At 44.8% G+C, this 25,530-nt stretch overlaps 1 protein-coding gene across 2 annotated transcripts; it reads left to right on the top strand.

Moving 5' to 3' along the window:
- Window positions 1-40: 40 nt before the first annotated feature.
- RBBP7 (RB binding protein 7, chromatin remodeling factor) lies at window positions 41-20,934 on the top strand. 2 transcript variants are annotated; one of them, XM_066575598.1, is made up of 12 exons: window positions 41-118; window positions 5,552-5,696; window positions 5,986-6,131; window positions 6,971-7,144; window positions 10,261-10,376; window positions 10,520-10,680; window positions 11,501-11,627; window positions 13,687-13,764; window positions 15,024-15,100; window positions 15,312-15,369; window positions 15,488-15,598; window positions 20,655-20,934. In XM_066575598.1, the coding sequence occupies exons 1-12, from the start codon at window positions 49-51 to the stop codon at window positions 20,721-20,723; spliced, it is 1,332 nt and encodes a 443-aa protein (XP_066431695.1). In that variant the 5' UTR covers window positions 41-48; the 3' UTR covers window positions 20,724-20,934. The 2 variants fall into 2 exon arrangements, with proteins under 2 accessions (XP_066431695.1, XP_066431704.1); XM_066575607.1 differs by lacking the exon at window positions 41-118 and adding an exon at window positions 125-276.
- Window positions 20,935-25,530: the final 4,596 nt, after the last annotated feature.

Here is a 25,530-nt window from a genome sequence, read left to right as displayed (position 1 = left end):
GCGCATGCGCGGTCGCCTACTCTCTGCCGATTGGCCGTAGTCCCCAGAATGGCGGCGGATGCTGCAGCGTGTCGGGGGCGGAGCCGAGGACGGCGTGCTGCTGCTGTTACAAGTAGCTGTAAGTTTGGCGCGGTTTGGCTGCTGCGTCACCTGAGGCTTTCTTTTTCACTTTCGCGCGGGAAGCGGCTCCGGTGACCGGCAGGGAGGCTCCGAGCGGCCTCTGGCTCTGCTGCTGTTGGCCGGCTACAAGAGGCGGAAAGATGGCGAATAAAGAAAGTAAGCGGGGCCTGGCCGGGCTCACACCCTTATTCTTCCTACCGCCGCAGCTTCCCGCCCGGCTGCCCCATTGTTGTGCGCGGGGAGGAGCGGCAGGACGGGGTACAGCACGCCTGGGGGAGGAAGCTGAAGGCGGCCGCACCGATGCGCCAAGCTCCACTGGCCGTAGATGCCTGCGGGGAGGAGGATGCTTCCTGGAAGGGCTTCTCCATAGGCGTCCATAGTGCTGTGCGGGGAGGGCTGAGCTGCGGCCGAGGACGTGTGCGCACACCTGGCTGACTTACTGCGGGGGTTGGCGCAGATCTGCAGCGGATTTCACCCCTTTTTAATTGAAAGGGAGAAATCTGTAGCAAATCGGCTGAATGTGAACATGCCCTTTAAGGACCCTCTGGTCCCCGGACAACTGATCCTCCTGCCCCTGAGGAGGCCTTCATAGTTTAAGATGGCCTTGGGCGCACTCTGAGCACTGGTGGTGTGTTGGTAGTCTGAGACATCGCACACTGCTGTGATTGGCCAGTGCCGACCAATCAGGGTGCAGCATGCCGTATCTGACTACCGATGCGCATATAGTGGTGACAAGAGGGCTGCGGCCATGTTTGTATTATGAAGAGGGACCCCAAGAGGACGGTACTTCAGTCCTGCAGAGCTGCTGTAAGCACAGGGCAGCCTTATGGAGCTGTGTGGCTCCTGACCAGAGGCGGTCTGGAGACTACAGCGCAGCCCCCTTAAAGACAGCCTGCCTGTCCACGGACGATTTGCTGGTGAATTGCGCTGTCTGACACTTTCCATAGTGCTATGTGCAGCGCCAGCATCCATAGGCGGAGAATCGTAGTGATTGTCCGCTCGTGGGATCTAAATCGCGGCATGCCAGGATTTGCCTGTCAGCTCCCCCCCCCCCCCCCCCCCCACGGTGGAATATTGCTAGCGCTATTCCGCCTTGGCTGTGGACAGGGGGCCTTACAGTGATGCCAAAATTATGATTTGTCTTTAGTTTTTTTGTTTTTTAACTTTTGCACAATAACAAACATCCTGTTGAAAACCTTTGCTTTGCATCGCTGCATCCAAAGTCCATACATGTATGTTGCCTCCGTGGGCGGGGCTCTGTGTGTAGTATTTATTGGTACTGTATCGGGATATATGATGTGTTTGCATTGTAGTTTTTGCTGTACAGGAGGTAGTGTTCAGTTTATTGTACAGGTTGTTGCAGATACAATGATGCCACATGTGAGGGGTTTACATCTTATATACAAAGAGGGTAAAGTGTGCAAAAAAGACGTGTTTATTTTAATTTTTTTTATTTCTGTGGGAAGTAAACAGCTCTGTTCTCATTGCACTGAACTGAATGGGTACCTGGCTTGCAATACCAAGCCTTGCCACTGCAGTGAGAATGGAGCTGTCTACTTCCTGCAGAAACAATGTCGGTGCATGAGCACAAAGGCCTGACAAATAGTATGATCAGCGAGGATCCTGAGTGATGGACCCCCACTGATCACTAATTATTGATGATCTCTCGAGCATAGGCCATCAATAGTTCAGTCCCGGACAACCCCCCATTAAAAGGTTTCCCGTGACTAAACATTACTTCACAACCACTCTTTACTGGCCACATCAATAACGCCTATAGCCAGTGTTGGCTACAGCAGTCACATGTCCTGGTCAGCAGCAACCAGGAATGACCGTGTGTGTGAAGCAATCTCACAGGGGTTGTCCTGCTGTAAACTATTTGCCTATTCACAGGACCTGCTATCAATAATATATCGATGGGGGTCTGCCGTCTGTGACCCCTGCAAATCAGATGTTGGCCAGGTCAGCGTGCTTGTGCACTGAGCTGATTTCTATAGGGAGCAGACAGCTCAGTTACCACTGCAGTGGTCAGGGTCGGTATTGCAGGCCAAGTTGTCATTGAAGTGAATGAGTGTAATGCCAAGGTTGGCCACTGCAGTAAGAACAGAGCTGTCTGCTTTCCTGCAGAAATCAGCATGTAGGAGCACACTGGCCCAGCAAACAGTTGGTCGCTGGTTGGCAGTGCGCCCACTGATCTATCTGCAGGATAGGTCATCAATTGGTTGTTTATAACTGGTCAACCCCTTTAAGTTGTAGGTAAGCCCCTTTAAATATCCCGATCACTCCATAGACCATAAAACGGCTATTGGGCAGTGTTTATATCTCCGTCTGTATTTCAGATTCCTTGTAGTCGGTGACAGATCCCTCTAACAGTGGGATCTGTGGCTGAGCCTCCAGTGCAGATATGACCCCCACCTTGGCCATGTGCACGTTAAAGAAATGATCCAGTGAAGAACTGCCATTTACTTAGTATGGTGTCAGTGTTGTGCATGTGCCCTGAACGAGGCGGGGGGCTTGCGCTCCCCACAGCCTTTTCTCTGCAGAGCAGCTGATGGTCAAGGGCCAGATCCTCTACAGTGGAGGGCAGTATAGCTGAGAGGGCTTGTGCAGGGGAGTGTAGGAAGGGGCTATAATGTCGTCTGCCAGAGGGGAAGGAGACTGATCCGGGCCAGAGTCCATATATTGCTGCGCGGTTTAAAGCATGGATACAGATAAGTGCTAAAAAACCTGCAATGTGTGAAAACTGCTATCAACATTTCAGGATGTTCCAGAATGATTCCCAGAACCATGTTACACTCTGCATTGGTAATGGCTAGAATACCTGCGTGGCTCCCAACAGCTATCATCTAGTCCAGTGTGTCCCAACTCCAGTCCTCAGGACCCCAGCAGGCCATATTGTCAGGGTCTCCTATAGTAAGAACCCCTGTGGCAACATCTGAGGCACCGACCATAATTACATCACCTGTTGGGAGTTCCTGATGACTGATCTAGCCGGCCTTTACTTCACAGCATCCAATATGTACTGTAATGTTACAGGGTTTCTGTCCGCTTCTATGAGCCCTCTGAACTAAATGTATAGGCTGGTAGGAGAGGGTGGAAGAGCCCATGGGGTCTCCATACTTCCCTTTACCCCACTGTGATCATGCAAAGTCACCATGCAGCTAACAGTCTGCACCCATTATTCTCACTGTCAAGGACCGTGTGATCAAGGAGTCTGCTGCATGCACCAAGGGGCCTGGACTCCGTTATTACATGTTACAATCACTGATCATGTCAGAAGGGTCGGTAACCCAGGGATTCTTCCAGTTGCCAGATTGGAGTTGGGAAGGCATTATCCCCTAAAATTTGGAAAATTGGCTTCTGCCTCACTGTTTTTCTTTGGGGGGGGGGGGGGGGGGTTGTCTCCCTCTGGAGCAACATTGGTGGGGTAATAGGTTGAACTGGATGGATGTGGCTTCCCCCCCCCCCTCCCCCGCATATTAGCCTTTTACTCCCCACTTCTACATGAGCCAACCTATTACTCCCCAAATCCATGGTGTGGGTTTGGGAGATAATATAGATATATTAGTCTAGTGGCAAAAAAAATGCAAACCACTGCGGAAGCTGCACTTGCACAAAAATTTAGTGACCTTTCTCTCCTGCGCAGGCCCAGCACTTTTTAAAGCGGAGTGGGTTTGTGAGGGGTGCCGCCACGCCAGACCGACATATTTGTATACTTTATCACAAACTGGTGTACATGATGCCAGAAAGGTTCTCAGGACCTGGAAATCTGTAGCAAATCGGCTGAATGTGAACATGCCCTTTAAGGACCCTCTGGTCCCCGGACAACTGATCCTCCTGCCCCTGAGGAGGCCTTCATAGTTTAAGATGGCCTTGGGCGCACTCTGAGCACTGGTGGTGTGTTGGTAGTCTGAGACATCGCACACTGCTGTGATTGGCCAGTGCCGACCAATCAGGGTGCAGCATGCCGTATCTGACTACCGATGCGCATATAGTGGTGACAAGAGGGCTGCGGCCATGTTTGTATTATGAAGAGGGACCCCAAGAGGACGGTACTTCAGTCCTGCAGAGCTGCTGTAAGCACAGGGCAGCCTTATGGAGCTGTGTGGCTCCTGACCAGAGGCGGTCTGGAGACTACAGCGCAGCCCCCTTAAAGACAGCCTGCCTGTCCACGGACGATTTGCTGGTGAATTGCGCTGTCTGACACTTTCCATAGTGCTATGTGCAGCGCCAGCATCCATAGGCGGAGAATCGTAGGGATTCTTCCAGTTGCCAGATTGGAGTTGGGAAGGCATTATCCCCTAAAATTTGGAAAATTGGCTTCTGCCTCACTGTTTTTCTTTGGGGGGGGGGGGGGGGGGGTTGTCTCCCTCTGGAGCAACATTGGTGGGGTAATAGGTTGAACTGGATGGATGTGGCTTCCCCCCCCCCTCCCCCGCATATTAGCCTTTTACTCCCCACTTCTACATGAGCCAACCTATTACTCCCCAAATCCATGGTGTGGGTTTGGGAGATAATATAGATATATTAGTCTAGTGGCAAAAAAAATGCAAACCACTGCGGAAGCTGCACTTGCACAAAAATTTAGTGACCTTTCTCTCCTGCGCAGGCCCAGCACTTTTTAAAGCGGAGTGGGTTTGTGAGGGGTGCCGCCACGCCAGACCGACATATTTGTATACTTTATCACAAACTGGTGTACATGATGCCAGAAAGGTTCTCAGGACCTGGCGTACGTTTCAGTAAGAAGCAGAGTTGGTGGCATGCCCTGAGTACATAGAGGTGCCCTCTTCATGTAGTCGGCTCACTGTGCGCCAGGGGAAATCTTACCAAGCCTGGCACAGGACATGCTGGGTTTAGTGCATTTCCCCCTTAATGCCTGAACCACAGCCCTACCAGGCAGGCACAGTCTGTAATAGTGGAGGGGGGAGCAGCAGAGAACTTACACTTGCATCCTCAGGAGTCTGTACTTTGTGAGCACAAATATGGAAGCCATTCTGTAGTACTACGGCGGCTCCGAATCCATTAGAACGGGAGCGACTCGCTATTCCAGCCCGAGTGGGGAACCAGTCTGACCATCATTTACCCTAATAAGCTACATAAACTGGCATTATGCTCTCTGCACAATCCCGTAGCTCCTTAAGCCACCAGGGTTATTGCATTTTCACCCTGATAGACCACCCTCTGCCTATAGGGTACATTAATTTATGCTGTGGTTTTACATCACCTGCCCTAGAGAAAGCAGTGGTATTGTCCTTCAAGGGGTTTTCCTAGGGACTACTGCAGTATATAAACCCCTGTGTCTACTCTTTTCCAGCCTGTAGCGATTATACAGTGAAGCAGACTGCAGAGCCCCCCGGTGTCTTTGGACCCTCCAATCGCTGGGAGCCTCTTGTGGGTCAGATGTGACTTGTTTCATTTGATCTCTCTGTAGTGTTTGAAGATACTGTGGAAGAGCGCGTTATCAATGAGGAGTACAAAATATGGAAGAAAAACACTCCATTTCTTTATGACTTGGTAATGACACATGCCCTGGAGTGGCCAAGTCTTACTGTGCAGTGGCTGCCGGATGTTACTAGGTAAGAATCTTCATATTAAAGCTTGTACTTATACAGACGTAGACGAATACTTGTCACCTGGCATTGAGACCCCTTGTGCCAGCCCTGTGGCACCAAGATTGTATTGTCCTTCCTGTCCTCATAGGCTATAATGGGAGCATGTGCTGTCCATGGAATATACAGACTGTAAATGGCCAGAAGACACAGCCATCTGAATGAGGCCTAAGGGGTGTGGCAGTACTGAAGTAATGGGCTCACAGGACATGATGGATTGCCTTTTTAATGTGCTTTTTAATTTTCCCTCCTTTAGACCAGAAGGTAAAGATTATGCCTTGCATTGGTTGGTACTTGGGACGCACACTTCAGATGAGCAGAATCACCTAGTCGTGGCCAGAGTCCAGATTCCAAATGATGATGCACAGTTTGATGCTTCCCACTATGACAGTGAGAAAGGAGGTAAGCGGTCTGCATTCAGCTGTCACCTATCATATAGCATTATGTGAATGAGCTCCTGAACAGTATAACTTAGTACCGTCCAGCATCTGATGTACATGTATGTCATGATGTCTGAAGGGGTTTATGGAGCACAAATATGTGGTCCCTCAACACACAATATTGGTTCCAGGGTGATCGTAGCACGTTAAAACCATAACTATGGACAGCTGGTAATTGGTTCTGAAGACTGCAAGTATCAACCCTAAGTAATGCAAAATGAAGATTAAAGAAAATCGTGCAGATAACTAAGAGCACCTTCATATCTGCATCAGAGGTACTGCACTGTACCATAGTCGGGAGCTCACAGCCAATCGGTACATGCCTATCAGTAATACCGGGGTTTTACCCTGTGAAATGCCCATGCTGGGTTTTACACAAGTGCATGTGCTGCAGATCCAGACTGGCATGTATGCCGCATCTAGTGTCAAGTTAGTGACCTGGGAAAGAACATTGTATGTAGAAATATTGAGGGCATTATGACTTGAAGGATTGCTGCAGTGTATTCTAGAAATGGTGAAGAGATCACATGTTCAACACCTACTAGGTGACTAAGAAAAAGCTGAAAACAGATATTTTAAAAGTATCTTCAAAAAGCCATTTCTTAATGCAACCGAACAAAAGTGAATATAACTATTAGAATATAACACTTCTCCTGCGTGGTTATTGCTATAAAGGCCAGCATTGCCTCATATTTTTTTTTTCTATAAAACAAGCTGTCCAAACTGCAGGCATCATACTATAGAGTATGGTGACCAAAGTTTTTTTTTTCTTTTCTTCATTCTGTATGCTTTGTGTTTCAGAATTTGGCGGGTTTGGTTCCGTAAGTGGCAAGATTGAGACCGAAATTAAAATCAACCATGAAGGTGAAGTGAATCGGGCCCGATACATGCCCCAGAATCCTTGCATCATTGCTACAAAAACTCCATCCTCTGATGTGCTGGTATTTGATTATACGAAGCACCCATCTAAACCTGGTAAGTACCAGCGTCTGCAGGAATGCCTAATGAGACTTGGCTATTTGATGCAAGTCATGTGACCACAGGTTGTGACTTTGTATTGGCGCACACCTCACTTTCATCTACAGTATTTTTCATAGTTTTTAACCCCTGAACACTCCATGATGTACAGTTACGATCACACTTAATACAATGTCGGTGTCGGTTGTTTCTTACAGCTGATGCCCGCCCACAATGGGTGTGATCAGCACTCTCACTGATTGTGGTTGTTAACCCTTTAAAAGCTCTAGTCAAAGTTCAGGGGTTTAAGAGGAGCAGGAACAAGGAGAATAGGCATTGCAGGAGATTATCCCTATTCTATGGATAGGGGATAACTTTATGATCAGAGGGTCACACTGCTGAGAACCCCACTGATCCTGATCATGGCAGTCCCTTATACACTGATTGCTTCTTACCTGCAGTGACATCACATTGAATAGTGATGGCCGAGCAGGCGTGGCCACCTCTCCGTTCTTTTTAGTGTGGCTGACGGAAATTGCCAATTACTTCTACCTCGGCTACAGAACGGTAGCTATTTTCCCCATAGAAGGTAGTCTGGATTTTAAGCATGCTTAAAACCTGACGACTAGACAACGCCCGCTCAGTCGTTCAGTTTCGGCATGCTTTTACACAAGACCATTACCGTTCAAACCCCTCGGTAGCGCAGGAGCCTGTACAACTAGAACAATGATCGTCCTGTGTAAAAGGGCCTTTAGCAGTGAGACCCTCACCGATTATGATCCCACCGCCATTATATGAATTAGGAGAAAACTTTAGATTTTGGAATAACCCCTTAAGGCCATGCAGCATCAGCACAATCTACAACTTGAGTACACTGCATGTGAATAGGGTCTTATTCATGTGCATATACATCTGAAAATCTACACAGCTGATGGTGTGCTACAGACTTTAAACTCCACAGCATTACCTGTTTGCATAGTAAGGGGAGGAATTCACATGTAACATATGCAGATCTTGTCCATACCACACTACCTCTGATGAAATACTTCGAGCAAGTAGTTGAAGACCTTTAGTGACCTGACCTCACATCCAATAAACTCTGGCTAGTAACAGGTCCCTTACTTAAAAAAAAAAAATCTCTAACTAATATAAATATATCACTATCGTTCACTTAATTAGTGGGAGCAATCCCCTGAATCCTGTTGCTCTGACGCCTATGGGCATTTTTCTGCAATGTAACTTCTAAACTCCTCTTTTGGGTACATGGTTCTGTTAACTGTTTGCTCCATTCAAATTTCCACTAGACTTTTTTCATTCCAGTATTTAAGGGACTGTATATTACAGAATTGATATTTAACACTTTAATGACTGCCCAGATGTCTTGACAGTGGCCTTTAAAAGGCTTTATTCTGTGTCGCCGTCTTGACAGCAACTGCATGTGAATCCTGGTGCGGGTCTCCCATGCCAGAAATAGCAGGTGCTTGGTTTTCAGATGACAGCCTGGCACTTGTTCTAACAGTGAGGGCTGAAGAAACCTTTAATCCCTGGTGTTCAAACCTTTAAACACCACGGTTGCATGGATACACATTGGACCACCGCAATGTGATCGATGGGTTGCTATGGCTCACAGAGGCTTGAATATAGCCTCTAGGTCTGCCAGCTACAGTGGCCTATGAGACTCAGCCTCTGGCATTCTAATACATTGCTACACAGAAGTATAGTAGTGTATTAGAAGAATGATAAAATATGGTCATATTCAAGTCTACCAGTGGGACAAAAATTTAGTTTTCAAAAAATGACAACTCCACTTTTTTTGTAAAAAAAAAAAAATCTGCACTTCGTGGAAAAAAATACAAGACAGCCTAAACTAGCTATTCTCACCAGATTTCACCTTACAAAAAACACAATAGTGATCAAAATGTCGCATTGGATCAACAAATGGTGCTATTAAAAGTACAGCTCATTCCATAAAGAAAATCATTTCACAGCAGCGTTGACAAGAGTCGTACTGCACGGTGAATACCGTAAAAAAAAAAATTTAAAAAGCCAGATTTGGTTAATCTTGCCTGTAGAAAAGGAAATGAAAAACAATCAATGTAATGTTCCCAAAAATGGATAAATGGAAGACTAGAGCTCATCCTGCAAAAAAACAAGCCATTATAAAGCTCAATCAATGGAAAAATAAAAATACTATGGCTCTTGGAATGCGGCGACACAAAAGCAAATCTTTAAATTGTTTTGTGTACAAAATATAGCTAAACTAACTAAACTTTATCGCTTTAATCCTGCTGACCCAGAGAAGGTTAGCACATTATTTTGCACATAAAAATGACATCCAAAAAACAAAGGGCAAAATTCCTCCCTCCCGTGATCTAAAAAAATTAAGTTATGCAAAACATTAGTACCCAAAAAGGATGCCATTAAATACAACTCGTCCCGCAAAAAACAAGCCGTCATGGCCCTAGGAATGTGACCATGAAAAAACTCGAAACAAAACCGAAATTAGTTGGTCTTTAAGGCATCAACAGGCTTTATCACTAAGGGGTTGTTTTTTTTTTCCCCCTCCTTTTTAATACTCTAATGCCCAATGTCCACGTGTGGATTTTAATTATAAAATCTGTGCGGAAGATCCGCAGCTCCAGAAGCCCATAGGGACACATTAGCGTCCGCAGGGCAAATAAATGCATGCGGATGTGATTTTGTTTTTCCCGAGGTGCGGGAAGAAATCGCAGCGTGCTCAATTTTCCTGCAGATCTCCCACACGGATGGTCCCGCAGTTCAATTGAAGCTGTCTGGACCTGCAGCACAATCGCAGCTGTCATTGTGCTGTACCACAAATCCGCGGGAGATGAAAGAAAAAAGGGTGCATGGCGCATGCGCGCGACTTGCTGCTGGCGTGCCGAGCACATCTGCCGTGCTGAAGAAAAAAGATCCGGACACGTCGGAGAGCCGCAGCATCCGGACAGTTGAGTGCTGTCATTTATGGCTGCGGGCACGGATGGAATCCGCTGCGGGATTCCACCATGTGCCCGTGGACATGAGGCCTAAGTGGCATCAAACGGACAAGGCGCTTCTAGTTATTCTGTATATAAAAGCTACATTGATTTATTGACTGCTGTATTGTTTTTCCTTAGACCCCAGCGGAGAGTGTAATCCTGATCTTAGACTGAGAGGTCATCAAAAAGAGGGCTACGGCCTGTCATGGAATTCTAATCTAAGTGGACACCTGTTAAGTGCATCTGATGATCATGTAAGCCAGAGTTCCACTATCCATATCGCCTAATGTAGAATCTAACGTAGCCAGCGATTTGGAGTACTGAAGTCCTCCATGCAGAGATTTCTAATGTGATTTGTTTTAAACTATACTTTCATAACTATTTTTGTGTTTTGCAGACTGTTTGCTTGTGGGACATAAGTGCCGGACCCAAAGAAGGAAAAGTGATTGATGCTAAAGCAATCTTTACAGGCCATTCAGCAGTGGTGGAGGATGTAGCATGGCACCTCTTACATGAATCTTTGTTTGGCTCTGTTGCAGATGATCAGAAGCTTATGATGTAAGCCACGATACTATTTTCTTGTGTTCTATGTAAATCAGTCTTGGTTCATATTTGCACACCGTTCCCTTTTGAATGTCATCTGTAATGTAAATTTCATTACCCAAAAGTGAGCAAGAGTTAAGGGGGAAAAAAAAAGTATTTTCAGGCAGGAAATGAGCTATAAAATAAAAAAAACCTTGCATCTCCAGTCCCAGGGAGCCTTATACTGCTATTACTGTGGCGTTTTGAACACCGCGGTAATCATAGTAAAATCGTGCTCAGTTTTCTCAGTTGTGTTCTTTGTGCATTGTGAGATGCACAATTCTCAAATGAATTATGAACCCCATTCTTTTGAATGGGGTCATACACAAGGGATTTTTCTTTTTTTTTTTTTTCCCCTGCATCGCAGCATGTCCTGTCTTCAGGGGTTCCCTTGGAACGTATCACCCATTGTTTTCAATGTGGGCAGCAAAGCAACGCACAGCATGTGAGTGTTGTACTTCCCATTGAAAGCTATGTGAGGAGTTCTTAAAACGCACACCTAGCATCTGCGGGGACATCGCATGTTGATGAGTGCGATATCTGGCCAAGTTTCACAGCCCAATAACAGACTTGCCCGTGTGAAATTGGCCTTAGGCTGTAGTCCATAAAAACTCAAGGCTGGCTCTGGAGGCTAGAAGGGCTTGTGGGTTTTTCCCTGCAGTGGTCAGTCTACTGAAAGTTCAGATATGTGCAGTACAACACTGACTTCCTGTTCTGCAATCATTCAGTCCCAGGCTACTTATTAGTCTTCATCTGTATGCCTTTTAACTCAATATGTAATGTTTTTCTCTACCAGATGGGACACACGGTCAAATACAACATCTAAACCAAGTCATTCTGTGGATGCACATACCGCTGAAGTCAACTGCTTATCCTTCAATCCGTACAGTGAATTTATCCTAGCTACTGGATCTGCTGATAAGGTTTGTATTATCAACCTCTTGACGATGATATTTCAAAATGATTAGAAAAGTTCTGTGTAGGTGCCGCCTCCTACTTATCTGTAGGAAACGTGTACCTCTTGGTATTCACTTTGCTTGGAATATGGATGTAATTATCACTGCTGATTTACACATGAACCCTATTACAGAATCTCCCTCCCTATTGGCCATAGTGTCAGTCAGGCGTATACATCCTGAAGGCAGAATTCTAACAGAGGCCTATGAAGAATGTCATACAGTGCAACATTAGAAAAAGGGAGACTAGGAATACTGGGAATTCCACTAACAAATTCTAAAAATTAAAAGTAGTATTGTGGACCTCTCCAATGCAGGACAAGTAGCAGTAAGTAACCCAGTGACTTGTAAGGTGTATAGGTCTCCAAATGCACCGTCACACCATAGCCCAAATTACTGGCTAAGAGTTGACCAACGGCCTAAGAAGTTTTAGTTCTGTCAGCAGTTTAGAAGATAAATAAATATTATCCCCTTGACCTGGAGGTTAAATATATATTTATATTCTTGCTTATGTCTAGATAACAGCTTGTAAGAGGGTTCACACAGAGCGGAATTGCTGCAGAGTTTCCGTGCAGACCCTTTATACGGAAATTCTGCTGCATTTACAATAGCAGAAAACTGGATAAGATTTTTGAAATCTTATCCACAAGGTGTGGAAATAACCCACACAAAACCCATGCTGAGTGACTTGTGGCGTAGAATTAAAATCCACAATGTGTCAATTATGCTGTAGTGTATGCTGCTGAATTCACCTCCTCTCAATGAGGGGGTGAATTCCACATAGGAATTTGTGATTTAAACCGACACCAAAGGGTGCGGGTTTGGAGGTGGACCTTCCACTGGAAATCAACCCTGTGTGGCCCCCCAGCCTTAAGGCTCATTTACACGCAATGATAATCTTTCAAAAGATTGAAAGTTTTAGCAATCTTTTTTCATAAAATGTTAATGGACAGTAATGATCATTAACACTTTATCTTGATTTACATGTAAAAGGGCTACTGGGAGCTGTGTGCAGAGCCCAGCGTGTGTTTAATCAGGCTGGGCTCTGCATTGTTCTCCAGGGGAGCTGTGGATTACATTGTATTCTGCCAGCACCCCCGAGGAGAACACAGTATGTGGTCAGTTGATATCCTTTAATCTTTGTGGCTGAACCTGATTAAGTTCACCTTAAAATCATTGTTCAGACGAAAACTGCACGATAGAGGCTTTTACATGTAATGATTTATTGTTCATTTGCGGCCATTTAAACAAGGCTTTTAGGTCTCATGTCCACTAGAAAAATAGAATTTTTCCATGGGTGACATCTGCAGTCAGATTTGCCCATAGGAAATCCTTGGCCATCTGCAGTCTAAGTTAAATTTAACACCCACGGATGTGTTTTTTTTTTTTTTTGTTTTTTTCCCCTCGATTTTGCGTATATTACGTGCACAAAAAAAAACGCAGCATGCTCCATTTGACTGCGGGGGAACACACACAGATGTGCTCCATTCAGCTCATTGCTTATGATCTCCCACAAGCAATAAATGAAACTAATGGTGACCTGCAGTGCACCCACTGCGGAAATCTGCACAGGTCATATTTTTCGACATGAGGCCTTAGAGATTTCTGCTGCCTATACAGCTTTAAACTCTACTAGTCATCCTACACAAGTGCTCTCCTTCACAATAAGCTAAAACCCTTTCCAACTGGTGTTGGATGCTAGTGGGATTTGCCACTTATGGAATCCCATTGTGTTAAATGCATGCACTTGGTCTTTGATAAATTTGCTTGTACAATATGGCACCTAAAAATGTCACAGGAATTGCCAAACTCACTAAATATAGGCAGCGAATACAGACTGACTGCAACCTTCTATAAGGTAGCCAGTTACAAAAAAATTAATACTGACTGTTGACTTGAACCAAAGTTTTGCAGCAATCCAAATTAGAATTTGCTGTCAACATAGGATTTGTTATTTGCTCAGGTGTGTTGTGCAGATCAGGCTGGTCTTCTATGCTCATGTGTTTTTGTTTTTCCCTCTCGCTAGACTGTTGCACTGTGGGATCTCCGAAACCTAAAGCTTAAACTTCATTCATTTGAATCTCATAAAGATGAGATATTTCAGGTGAGTGTAAATAAGGTTTTTGCTTGTCACTTTAAGTTGTGCATTTTGAAATTTAACCACTTGGTGACAATTGTGTAAGAAAAACCAAATATGGTCACTAAGAGGCCCTAGGCTAGACCACAGTCCTTGGTGACTGCAAAATCAAGTGACTTCAGAGGGATGGGGCTCCCTCTGTAAAGATGTGCAATATTTTATGCAGATGAAATGATCTCCCAAGTTTTTGTGGTCTTTAAAAAAAAAAAATCAATAAATTGTTGCCAAGTTAAAAAAAAAAAACTGCCTTTTCCCTGACCCCTTTTTCTGGTAAACTACATGTAATAAAAATTATTACGCTTGTAGTGAGCCAAACTATAAAATGATTTCTCCTACACAGAAGATGGCAATCAGTTGGAAAAACCGCAAAATGATATAAATGAAAACCTACTGCAAAATAGTTATTGTGTAAATTTAGGCTAATTTCACACAGACGAGTGTGATGTCGGGCCGTGAAAATTGGATCGCGATCACGTTCACCAACCTCGTTTCTCCTGCCTCCCAAAAGTCTAAAAAAAAAAAATTAAAAAAAAAGACAATTAGAAAGTCTCATGTATCCCAAAATTGTACCAACGTAAACTACAGCTCATCAAACTAAGCCATTACACAACCCTCTAGACAAATATATAAAAATTATTTTGTGGTACAAATGTGTAATTTTAATTTTTGGGAGGGATTAAGGATGGATAATACCCATGAAGTGTCTGTTTTTGGACTATTTTTACAGCATTCATTATGCCATGTGAGTGGGTTTATTCTCTTGGCCAATAGGATGGGACAGTTTACTTTCATATTTTACTACTTAGTACAATAAAACCCTTAATTCTATTGCTGCATTACAAGATACTTCTGTTACTGCTTTACACTACAAAAGTACTGAGAAAGAAAAACTAAACTTTATCTGTGTTCATATTAATCATGAGAATAACTTTGTTTATACTGAACACTGGTATGAAAACTGAATCCAACAGAAGACAGAGTTTTTGCACGTATCTTTCTTGATGCTCAAGACGATCATACAATGCATTGGTGTCCCTAAAGTGGTGCTCTTACAAGATTCCCTCTTAAACAAGCCTGCATGTGGCTGTTGACAGCAGTAACAAAAAGCTTGTTTTTTGGGGCCCAAAACACACCTGTCACTAAGGGGTTAATTTGCAGCTACTTGATGTAAATTATCTGCAGCCTGCATATTTGTATGGTTTTCATTTACAAGGTCTCCTTATTAGGTTCACTGGTCACCTCATAATGAAACTATCCTAGCTTCAAGTGGAACTGATCGCAGACTTAATGTTTGGGATTTAAGGTATGTTTGGTATTGATGGAAGAGGGGTGTTTACTTGCTAAATCTCTACAGAGGGGTTATCGCTGATTTCCGTTTCCTGCTATAGCAGCAGTGTAGTACTGATGGAAGAACATGTGATCACTACAGTTAATCAGTGGTCACATGTCCTTTCATCAGTTATGCATTTTATATATGGTGGTACCTTACTTGTTTTTCCCTCTCCTCCATCTAGTAAAATTGGTGAGGAACAATCGGCAGAAGATGCTGAGGATGGACCCCCTGAACTATTGGTATGGTTCAATTTTGCTTCACACTTGCCTGACTATTGAGAATGCTAATGGGATGTTGGCTTATTTGAAAAGTAAATCTAATTGCACCATTGTGTCTTTAAAATTTCCTCTTCACTAGTTTATCCATGGAGGACACACGGCGAAGATATCAGATTTCAGTTGGAATCCAAATGAGCCCTGGGTTATCTGTTCAGTGTCTGAAGACAACATTATGCAGATTTGGCAGATGGTAAGTTCATCTGGATTGGTGTACGTAACACTTTAACCCCTTAGTGACGGCCCCATCAGGAAAGTACGTCCTCAGTAAGTGGGCTTTAATCCTAGAGGATGTAGTTTTATGCATCCTCTTTGGATTAATGCCCACTTGCCTGAGGACATGACAGCTCCATGCTGTCGGTGCCCGCAGGTAGCTGACAGCATGGAGCTGTCATCCCGGGCTGTGGGCAGTCGTCCCTCCACCCCCCCCCCCCCCCCGCATTGCGATCAATTGGATAGCGCCGATCGCAATAAAGTTAAAAAAAAGTCAAAAAAAGTGAAAGATTCAGCTGCCCTGATGGATCGGATCCATCAGGGCAGCTGAAAATACTCACCCGGCTTGTCCGTGGTGTCCCCCGAAGATCGGGTCCTCCCGGACCCGCCGCCGGCCTTCTGCACATGCGCGCCAGACGATGTCATGCGCAGAAGCCTGTGAGCCCCCAGCAAATTTAAAATCTGTCTCCCAGCTCCTGAGGGTAGCCGGGAACCAGGAGATGTTACCGGGGACTGCTCTGATCCGATCCATGAGGGGAGGTGAAAATACTCACCTCGGTCCTCCCCGAAGTCCCCGTCTGCGCATGCGCGCCCGCTGTCAATCATTGGGCGCATGCACAGAGGGGCTCGAGCCCTGGGAAATTTAAAATCCCTCTGCTCCTGGCTGCCAGTGATCGTGTAAAAAGTAAAAAAAACTAAAGTTCAAAAAGCTTACGTTTCATCTCACTTCCCCCCCCCCCCCCCGGATCATATCCGTGAGGGAGGATGAAATGACGTACCTAAGGCCCGCGGATTTATCCGCTGAGCTTACCCCAGCTTCTGCGCGAGCGCCCATCGCCACAATGGCAGGCGCAGCGCAAAAGCTGTGGATTGCCAGGGTAATTTCAAATCTCCCTGCTCCTGGCTACAAAACTTAGCCGAGAGCCTGGAGATTTCACGGGGGGCCACGGTGAGCGGTTCCTGATCACGTAAAAGTAAAAAAAAGTGAAGGTTCATCTTCCCTCACCGATGCGATGAAACTTTTTACCGGAGGCCTCCGTATTTGCACCCCGACGCGATCTTCCTCCTTGAAATTTCCCGGGTTCTGCACATGTGACCCCCGGCAAAACACCGGACATGTGCGCAGGAGGCGGGGAGCCCAGGAAATTTAAAATCTCCTTACTCCCAGCAAACAATGGTCGCTGAGAGCCTGGAGCAGTGACAGGTGGCCTCGTTGAGCGGTCCCCGGTCACGTGATAAAAAGGTAGCGATCTACCTTTTGGCTGGTCTCACATGATCGGGTAGGAATTATGGATTCCGCATGCGTCTGATCCGCGGTAATACACAGATCAATTGCATTGGATTACACAATTCCGCTCACATTAGTGGGTCGGAATTGCGTAATCCACTCTCAGAAAAGGGAACGCAGCAGGTTTTTGTTTTTTTTACCGCGGATATCCGCAACAGAGCTTATTGTGCTCCATGGTCGCGGATATACCCGCAGCCCATACGCAACTACCTTGTATACGCACTGCGGGTACCCATGTGATCGCTAAGCAACGGAGCGGGAGATGCAAACAAAAAAAAATGTACTGTGCATGACCGCCTGTGTGAGTAGGCAGTTATGCGCAGTACATTACGTGGCCGTACGCAGGGTCACAGCCGGGCTCACAGCTGGGATCCGCTCCGGGCCTCTGCAAGCGGATTCCACCTACGGCTGCGTGAGCCCGGAGTTATTCAGACCACTACCTGTAATACTATATAAGAAAGCTAGGAATGCGCCACAAGGCTACCTGTAATACGTATTTTACAAGAAGCCCCGGGAACGTTCACCTTCCTGCAGTTCCAGGAGCATCTTGTTAAGCGTCTTCTGTGCGAGACCGCCGCACCTCATCAAGCTTACAGAGACTCAGAGTGCGCCACTTTTTACACCCCATACCCGCTACTGAGGTGACGAAATGACCCCCAAAAAGCATGAGAGGAGGGGGGATACACGGTTTTATTGCCCCATGTACCCATCCCAACCAGCCTCCGCAATTACCCCTGTCTTTGGAAATACTACACAGTTCACATTATTACTTCTATCTAAGATTTGGGGAACGCCGAAAAGGGCGGGGAGGGGGGGGGGGGGGGGATTTTTTTAAGGTGTCAATTTTTATTCCGTACAAGTGGGCAATGGGGCCTGGAATTCAGTTATGCCCTGCAATTCAACGGGTGTACCCTGCATTACAGGCCTTGCCATGTGGCCCTAATCTACTTAAAGGACACAAGGGGTATGTTTTTGAACATGGGACAAACGGGGGGGATCCATTTTGGGTTGAAGGTCTTCATTCCTATGTACACTGTACAAAAAAAACTTTTAAAATTGACAAAAATGAAAATCGTAATTTTTTTCCTTCTGCTTTGCTTAGATTTATTCAAATACTGTGGGGTCAAAATACGCAATACACCCCTAGATGAATTCTATAAGGGGTCTAGTTTTCAAAATGGGGTCATTTGTGGGGGTTCCTTATCGTTTTGGCCGCCCAATGGCTCTATAACTGGGCGATGGAGCCTGGAATTTATTCCGTTGTACCCTGAAATCCCACGGGTGCTCCTTCTATTATAAGCCTAACCATGTGTCCTGTAAGTAGATTAGGGCCACAAGGGGTATGGTTCTGAACACGGGACAAACAGGGGTATCCATTTTGTCGTGAAAGTCTTCATTCCTATGTGTGCTGTACAAAAAACAGTTTTTAAATTGATACAACTGACAAAAATGAAAATTGTAATTTTTTCCTACTGCTTTGCTTAGATTTATTCAAAAATTGTAGGGTAAAAATACAAAGTACACCCCTAGATAAATTCGTTAAGGGGTCTAGTTTTCTAAATGGGGTCATTTGTGGGGGTTCTCTATGGTTTTGGGCGCTCAAGAACTCTACAAGTGGGCAATGGGGCCTAAAACGCCTTCAAGGAAAATTTCTGTTCTGAAAACCACCGACTTCATTTTAAGCCCCGTTGTGCATCCAGACATAAGATTAGGGCCACAATGGGTATATTTCTGAACACTGGAGAAACGGGGGTATCCATCTTGGGGTGTCAATCTTCATTTTCATGGGCACTATAGGAAAAAATGTCTTTAAATGACACATTTGCAAAAATTATATTTTCTCCGCTAAATTGAATTAATTCCTGAAAAAAAACTGGTGGGGTCAAAGTACTCATGACACCCCTCAGTGGATACATTAACCCCTTCATGATATGGCCTATTTTGGGCTTAAGGACGCAACAATTTTTGACGGATTTTCTTCTCCGTTTATCAAGTCATAACTTTTTTATTTTTCCGTCGACGCGGCCGTATGAGGGCTTGTTTTTTGCGTGGCAAATTGTAGTTTTTATCGGTGCCACTTTTGGGTACATAGACTATATTGTAAAACTTTTTTTTTTTTTTGATAACAGGGAGAGAACACATCAATTCTGACAGATTTGTTTTACAGCGTTAATCATGCAGTATAAATGAGACATTCCATTTTTTCTGCGGACCGGTACGGTTAGAACGATACCAAAATTCTTACATTTTATTTAGGTTTTCCCACTTTTCTGCAATAAACACTTTTTTTGGAAATCTTTTTTCTATTCTAAATTGCTGCATTCAAAGTCCTGTAGCTTTTTTTTATTTTTTGATGTACAGAGCTCTGAGGGCTTATTTTTTGCGAGACGAGCTGTAGTTTTTACTGGTACCATTTTGGGGTACGTATGGCTTTTTTGATCACTTTTATTGCGTTTTTAGTGAGGCAAAATGCTAAAAATTAGCATTTTGCCTCAGTTTTTTAGGTTTTTTTTTCCCGTGCACAGTCAAAAGCATGTGCAAATTATTGTACGTGTCGTTACGGACGTGACAATACCAAATATGTGGGGCTTTATCTTTTTTACCTTTTTTATGCTAATCTGAGAAAAAGCATAAAAGAATGTTTTGGTTTTTTTTACTTTACATTTTTTTAATCTGTCTTTTTTACACTGTGTCCCTCTGAGGGACTTTAACCACAGCCCTGATGATTGCTGTGATAAGGCATGGCAGAGCTACTGCTCTGCAATGTCTTATTGCTTATACAGCGATCATAGGCATAGGCAATACAGGACGCCAGTGTCTGGCGTCCTGTTACCATGGTGACAGGCCGGGCTCTCGTGATATCGCGAGAGCCGGCCGGAGACGCAGAGGGAGTCCGCGCCCTCTGAACTCTTTCCCTGCCGTGATCTTAGATCGCGGCAGGGAAGGGGTTAACAGCGGGGGCACATCTTCGATGCCCCCCCCCCCCCCCCCCCGCTGTTGCTGCGGGACGCCAGCTGTGACTGACAGCCGGCTCCTGCTGCGGGATAGTGCAGGATCCTATGTGATCCCGCACTATCTCCAGGACGCAAGTTTACGTACTGGTGCGGGAAGTACCAGGCTGCCAGGACGTAAACTTACACCCTGCAGCGGGAACGGGTTAAGGGGTATAGTTTTTAAAATGGGATCATTTGGGGGGGGGGGGGGGGTATCATTCTGACACTCATGAGCCTTTGCAAACTTGGCTTGGTGTAGGAAAACAAAGTGTTCCTCAAAATGCTGAAAAGTAATGTTAAATTTGTACGTCATCTAAATGTTAAAAAAAACACGTTTTTCAAATGTGCATTCAGAATAAAGTAAACAGATGGAAATATATATCTTATCAAAAATTTGTACAGTATGTTTTGCAGATTTTCAACTGTAATCTCAAATATGTCCAAAGACATTTTTTCAAAATTTTCTTAATATTGGTACTTTTAATAAATATACACAAATTATATCGTTTTTTTACAACCAAAATGAAGTACAACATGTGGCGAAAAAACAATGTCTGAATCACTTGGATATGTAAAGCCTTTACAGAGTTATGCTACGTTGAACGACGCATGTCAGATTTCCAAAATTTGGCTCTGTCACTAAGGTGCAAACAGGCTTCGTGACTAAGGGGTTAATAGTATGAGGTGTATATGAAATATTTTGGGACTGTTTTTGCTTATTGTGCATTTTGCCTAAACGTTTGTCTGTCTTTCAGGCTGAGAATATTTATAATGATGAAGAGCCAGACATACAGCCTTCTGAATTGGAAGCACAAGGATCTTAGATGGTTTTGTTTTCCCCATGTCTTTTGTTTACCAGTTCAGACTTCCACACAGTGCGGAGGGGTTGATATTCATTTAAGTTATCTTTTTAATGGATAACTTTATTCAATTCACTTTGACAGTTTCCCTAACTATTGTATTGTAATGACCTTGTTTGTATTTGATATACGGCTTGTGAAATGGTGGTTGGAATTAAAAGGCTTTCTTCCTGTTTAGTAGTGTCTGAATTCAGCTTTAAAGCGTATTAAACATTTCAGGTGATTTTCTCACTATAAGCTGCCCATGTATATGCAAAGTCAGAAACGCTATCTTTTCTCCTTAGGGAGAGCACCTAGACCAGTGGTGGCGAACCTATGGCACACGTGCCAGAGGTGGCATGCAGAGCCCTCTCTGCTGGCGCACACTGCTGTCGGCAGCTCACCACATTAGTAAATAACAGCAGGGGCCACGGCTCCACTGCCGGTATTCTCTCAGCTGTGCCTCTAGCGATGCTGATCCTGGCGCACACTGACGTAAGTGTGCATTTGGGATCCTCCTCCCCTGACGTCTCCTACTTGGTTCCACGAGAGGTGGTGTCCGGTAGGACACAGTCAGGCTGGGTTCACACAGGGCAGATTTGCTGGTTTTTTCGTTGCGGTTTTGCCGCAGAACTGCTTCTGCGGCAAAACCGCTTCAAAGGTTAATTTGGGCTTGCGGATTTTCGTGCGGAAAAATCCGCACTCGTTTTTTCCCGCAGCGCTTTTTTACTTTGTCGCGCATTTGGTGCGGTTTTGGCTGCGTCCATAGAGGTCTATGGACAAAAAAGCGCTGCGGAAAAGACCAAAGAATGAACATGCTGCATCTTTTAAAACCGCGACACAGTTGCATTTCCGCACTGCGGCTGTGCAGAAAAAATCCGTCCTGTGAGAACAGCTTTTTGGCAGAACTCATTTGTGCTGCATTGCACTGCAAACGCCGCGGTTTTGCCGCAGTGCGGATATGCAACGTCAATCTGCCGCAAAACCGCAGCAAATCTGCCCTGTGTGAACCCAGCCTCAGTGTGCACCTGAAATCAGTGCCAGCAGCAGCGTTGAGCAGAGAAGGGGGGGGGGGGGGGGGGGGGGAGAGGGGAGAGATAAGTATATATGGGTCTTGGGGGCACTATTAATACAGGGGGAAGGGGCCGCTGTGTGTGGGGGCACTATTAATGCTGGCATATGTTTACACAAGGCAGAAATGCTGCAGAATGTCCTGAGGGGAAATTTCCGTGGCAAATTCCACAGCATTTCCATATCCAAAAGAAGCCAAAATCTGCACCTGGTGTAGTTTGAAACAGCCTTGTCCTTTTAAGAACAGCGGAGGTAAAAAAAATCGTACATCGTGATAAGCACCACCCTCTGACGTGTTGACACTTTGAGCTAAATGGGTTTGGGGTTGCAGTTCGGGCACTCTGTCTCTAAAAGGTTCGCCATCACTGACCTAGACGGTGCATGAGGAGACTCAAAAGGCCATTCATGCTCCTCTGGGTAATATCCAAATAAGGGAGATGGAATAATACCCCCACAGTGCCACCTATTGGAAGGCAACATTTCTTCGAGCCAAAGCTAGACTCTTTTTATACAAGCCTGTGTATGGGAATTGAAAGCCATACACAGACAGCTGTTTCAGGGTATTTGCCCTTAAACAGTAGAAAATGAAGGGCAAATATCCTGAAACTGCTTTCTGGGCATGGAGTCTGGCTTTGCTTTTAACCCTTTCCAATCCAATTTGTACCCTGGTTTTCCTAGGGGACTGACTTTTTGCCGTAATACAACGACACGATATGCTGGCTAAAGCCAGTACTGCATGAGGTAACGCATTGGATAGGCTCCGACAGCAGAGAGGCTGGCAATATACAGTAAGAGAACCCTGACGGATGTCTTCTAACATCGGAGCTGTACAGCCTTAAATTGTGTCTTCAGAGGTCAGTGGATTGGAAAGGGTTAATTCCCAGTCATTGTTACAAGGCTTGCATAAAGAGGCTAACTTTGGCTTGAAGGAATGCTGCCTTCCAATAGGTGGCACTGCAGAGGTAGTATTTCATCTCCCTTATATGCAAAGAGTAACCCTTTTGATGAAAATGCAAGATACAAGTCCAGTTTTCCCCTCTAGGCTCAATCGCTACTTTTTGTTGTGCCTGAGCTAGCAGGTGGAGACTAACCCATATAATGGTTCCCATACACTGCAATAGGAACTGTAAATTGTGCTTCCTAAGGCCTCATGTCCACTAGAAAAATATTATCCGTGCGGATTTCTGCTGCAAATTTCCACAGCGGATGCACTATGGGTCACCATTTAATTAGGTGTTTTTTGTTTTTATTGCTTGCAGGAGATCATAAGCAATGAGTTGGATGGAGTGTGATCTGCAATAAAACAAAGCACGCTGGGTTTTTTCCATGCATGAAATCTGCAAATTGACTTAAATCACATTCGCAGGTGTTAAATTCAATTTAATTTCACCACGGATGGCCAATGAAAATCTATGGGCAAATTTGACTGTGGATCTCGCCTGGGGAAAAATACGCAGATTTGAGGATTCTATTTTTCTAGTGGACATGAGGCCTAACTCCTTTTTACCACACACATAACATAAGTATAGAACACTAGAGCAGTACTGAGCAGCATAGCTGTAAATCGCTATTGGCTGCAGCCATGTTTGATTCTGTCCACCACTGCAACAGCTATTGCCTCTGCTTTCCATAGACTTCTATGGATAACACAAGACCACACCCATGGCCACATTGTTACTTGAGACAGATTTCACTAACAGGCAGTGGACAGCAAATTGGAAGGGAGATTCCTGCTGGCAGCACTTCAACTCCAAAACCTTTTAGGAAAATTAAAGTGATATGCACGTTCAGGTTATCGCACTGGCTATCAGAAGTACAAGCTTTGAATAGTCAGTGACCATTTTAATATAAAATGGTGGTCCCAATTTGCAATACTGATGGCGTGAAGCTATCAATTCCCCATTTATTGCAGTTCGGTAGAAAACCTTACTCCTTTCTGTTCAGCTTGGAACTTGTTTTCCTTTTTGTACATGGTTGTACCTTATTTCCTGGTAGGCTTCTACTCTGGTATCTAATGCCACTGGTCTGACTGCAGTAGTTCTCCTGCCAACCAATATCTTGCCAATTCTCCCTGGCCTGAAGCAAGTACATGAAGCTTGGCATCTGATGAGGGCAAGTTATTGTAATAGAGCAGCAACTTCATGGAGCCTCACCAACTACCAGCAGTTCTATGGATATACGAAGATACTGAAAAACCTGACAAACAGCTAAGCAGCTTGCTTTCTGTATAAAGCCATTGCATACGTTTAATGTAGAGCCTTGTTACATAATGGTAAACTGTTTACATTTGCAAGGGGTGTATGGCAATAATAGAGATGTTAAACCCCTTACTACAAAGTGTACATTTACGCCCTGCATGTACAGGGTATACGTAGAGGGGGGATTGCAGGATCAATCACTCCATACAGTGCGGGTGCTGGCTCATTAACCCCTTAAGGACATGGCCTATTTTGGGCTTAAGGACAACAATTTTTGGCAGATTTTCTTCATTTTTCAAAAGTCATAACTTTTCTTTTTATTTTTCCGTTGCTGCGGCCATATAAGGGCTTATTTTTTGCGTGGCGAACTGTCGTTTTTATCGGTGCCACTTTTGGGTACATTGACTATTTTAAAACTTTTATATTTATTTTTTTGATAGGGAGAGAAAACGCATCAATTCTGCCATAGATTTTTTTTTTTTTTTTTTTTAAACAGCGTTAATCATGCAGCATAAATGACACAATCCATTTTTTTCTGTGGATCGGTACGTTTACAACGATACCAAAATTCTTACTTTTTTTTAGGTTTTTCCACTTTTCTGCAATAACTTTTTGGAATTTTTTTTTCTAAATCGCTGCATTGAAAGTCCTGTAACATTTTTTTTTTAATGTACGGAGCTCTGAGGGCTTATTTTTTGCGAGACGAGGTGTAGTTTTTATTGGTACCATTTTGGGGTACATACAGCTTTCTTGATCACTCTTATTGCATTTTTAGGGAGGCAAAATGCTAAAAATTAGGATTTTGCCTCAGTTTTTTAGCGTTAACGTTTTCCCCATGCAGTCAAAAACATGTGCAACTTATGGTACATGTCGTTACAGATGTGACAATACCAAATAAGTGGGGTTTTAATTTTTTTTACTGTAATATGAGAGCGCAAGTTTTTACTTTTTTTTTTTTTACACAATTTGAGACCCTCTGAGGGACTTGCAGCACAGCACTGATGATCACTGTGATAAGGCATGGCAGGGCTACTGCCCTGCCATGCCATGCCATATTGCTTATACAGCAATCACAGGCTATGGCACTACAGGACGCCAGTGTCTGGCGTCCTGTTGCCTTGGCAACAGGCCGGGCTCTCTGATTATATCGCGAGAGCCCGGCAACTTCAGAGGGAGTGCGCTCCCTCAGTGAACCCTTCCTATGCCACGATCTACATAGATCGTGGCAGGGAAGGGGTTAACAGCGGGGGGCGCGCGGGGGGGGGGGTCGCATCTCCGATGCACCCCCGCTGTTGCAGCGGGAAGCTGGCTATGATGGCAGCCGGCTCTTGCTGTGGGATAGTGCGAGATCACAAGTTTACAAACTGTTGCGGGAAGTACTTACGCCCTGGAGCGCGAAGGGGTTAAATGCCCCCACTGATGTTCTGAGGGTTCTGCACTGGTCCCCTATCAGATCACAGTATCATGTAATGCTATGGCATTACATAATACTGCAGGTGCGATCAAAGCATCGTATAGTCTTG

Source organism: Eleutherodactylus coqui, chromosome 1 (assembly GCF_035609145.1).
Source record: "Eleutherodactylus coqui strain aEleCoq1 chromosome 1, aEleCoq1.hap1, whole genome shotgun sequence".
Taxonomy (NCBI): domain Eukaryota; kingdom Metazoa; phylum Chordata; class Amphibia; order Anura; family Eleutherodactylidae; genus Eleutherodactylus; species Eleutherodactylus coqui.
The sequence above is the reverse complement of the archived record's forward strand: the minus strand, read 5'-3'. Positions and strand labels throughout refer to the sequence as shown.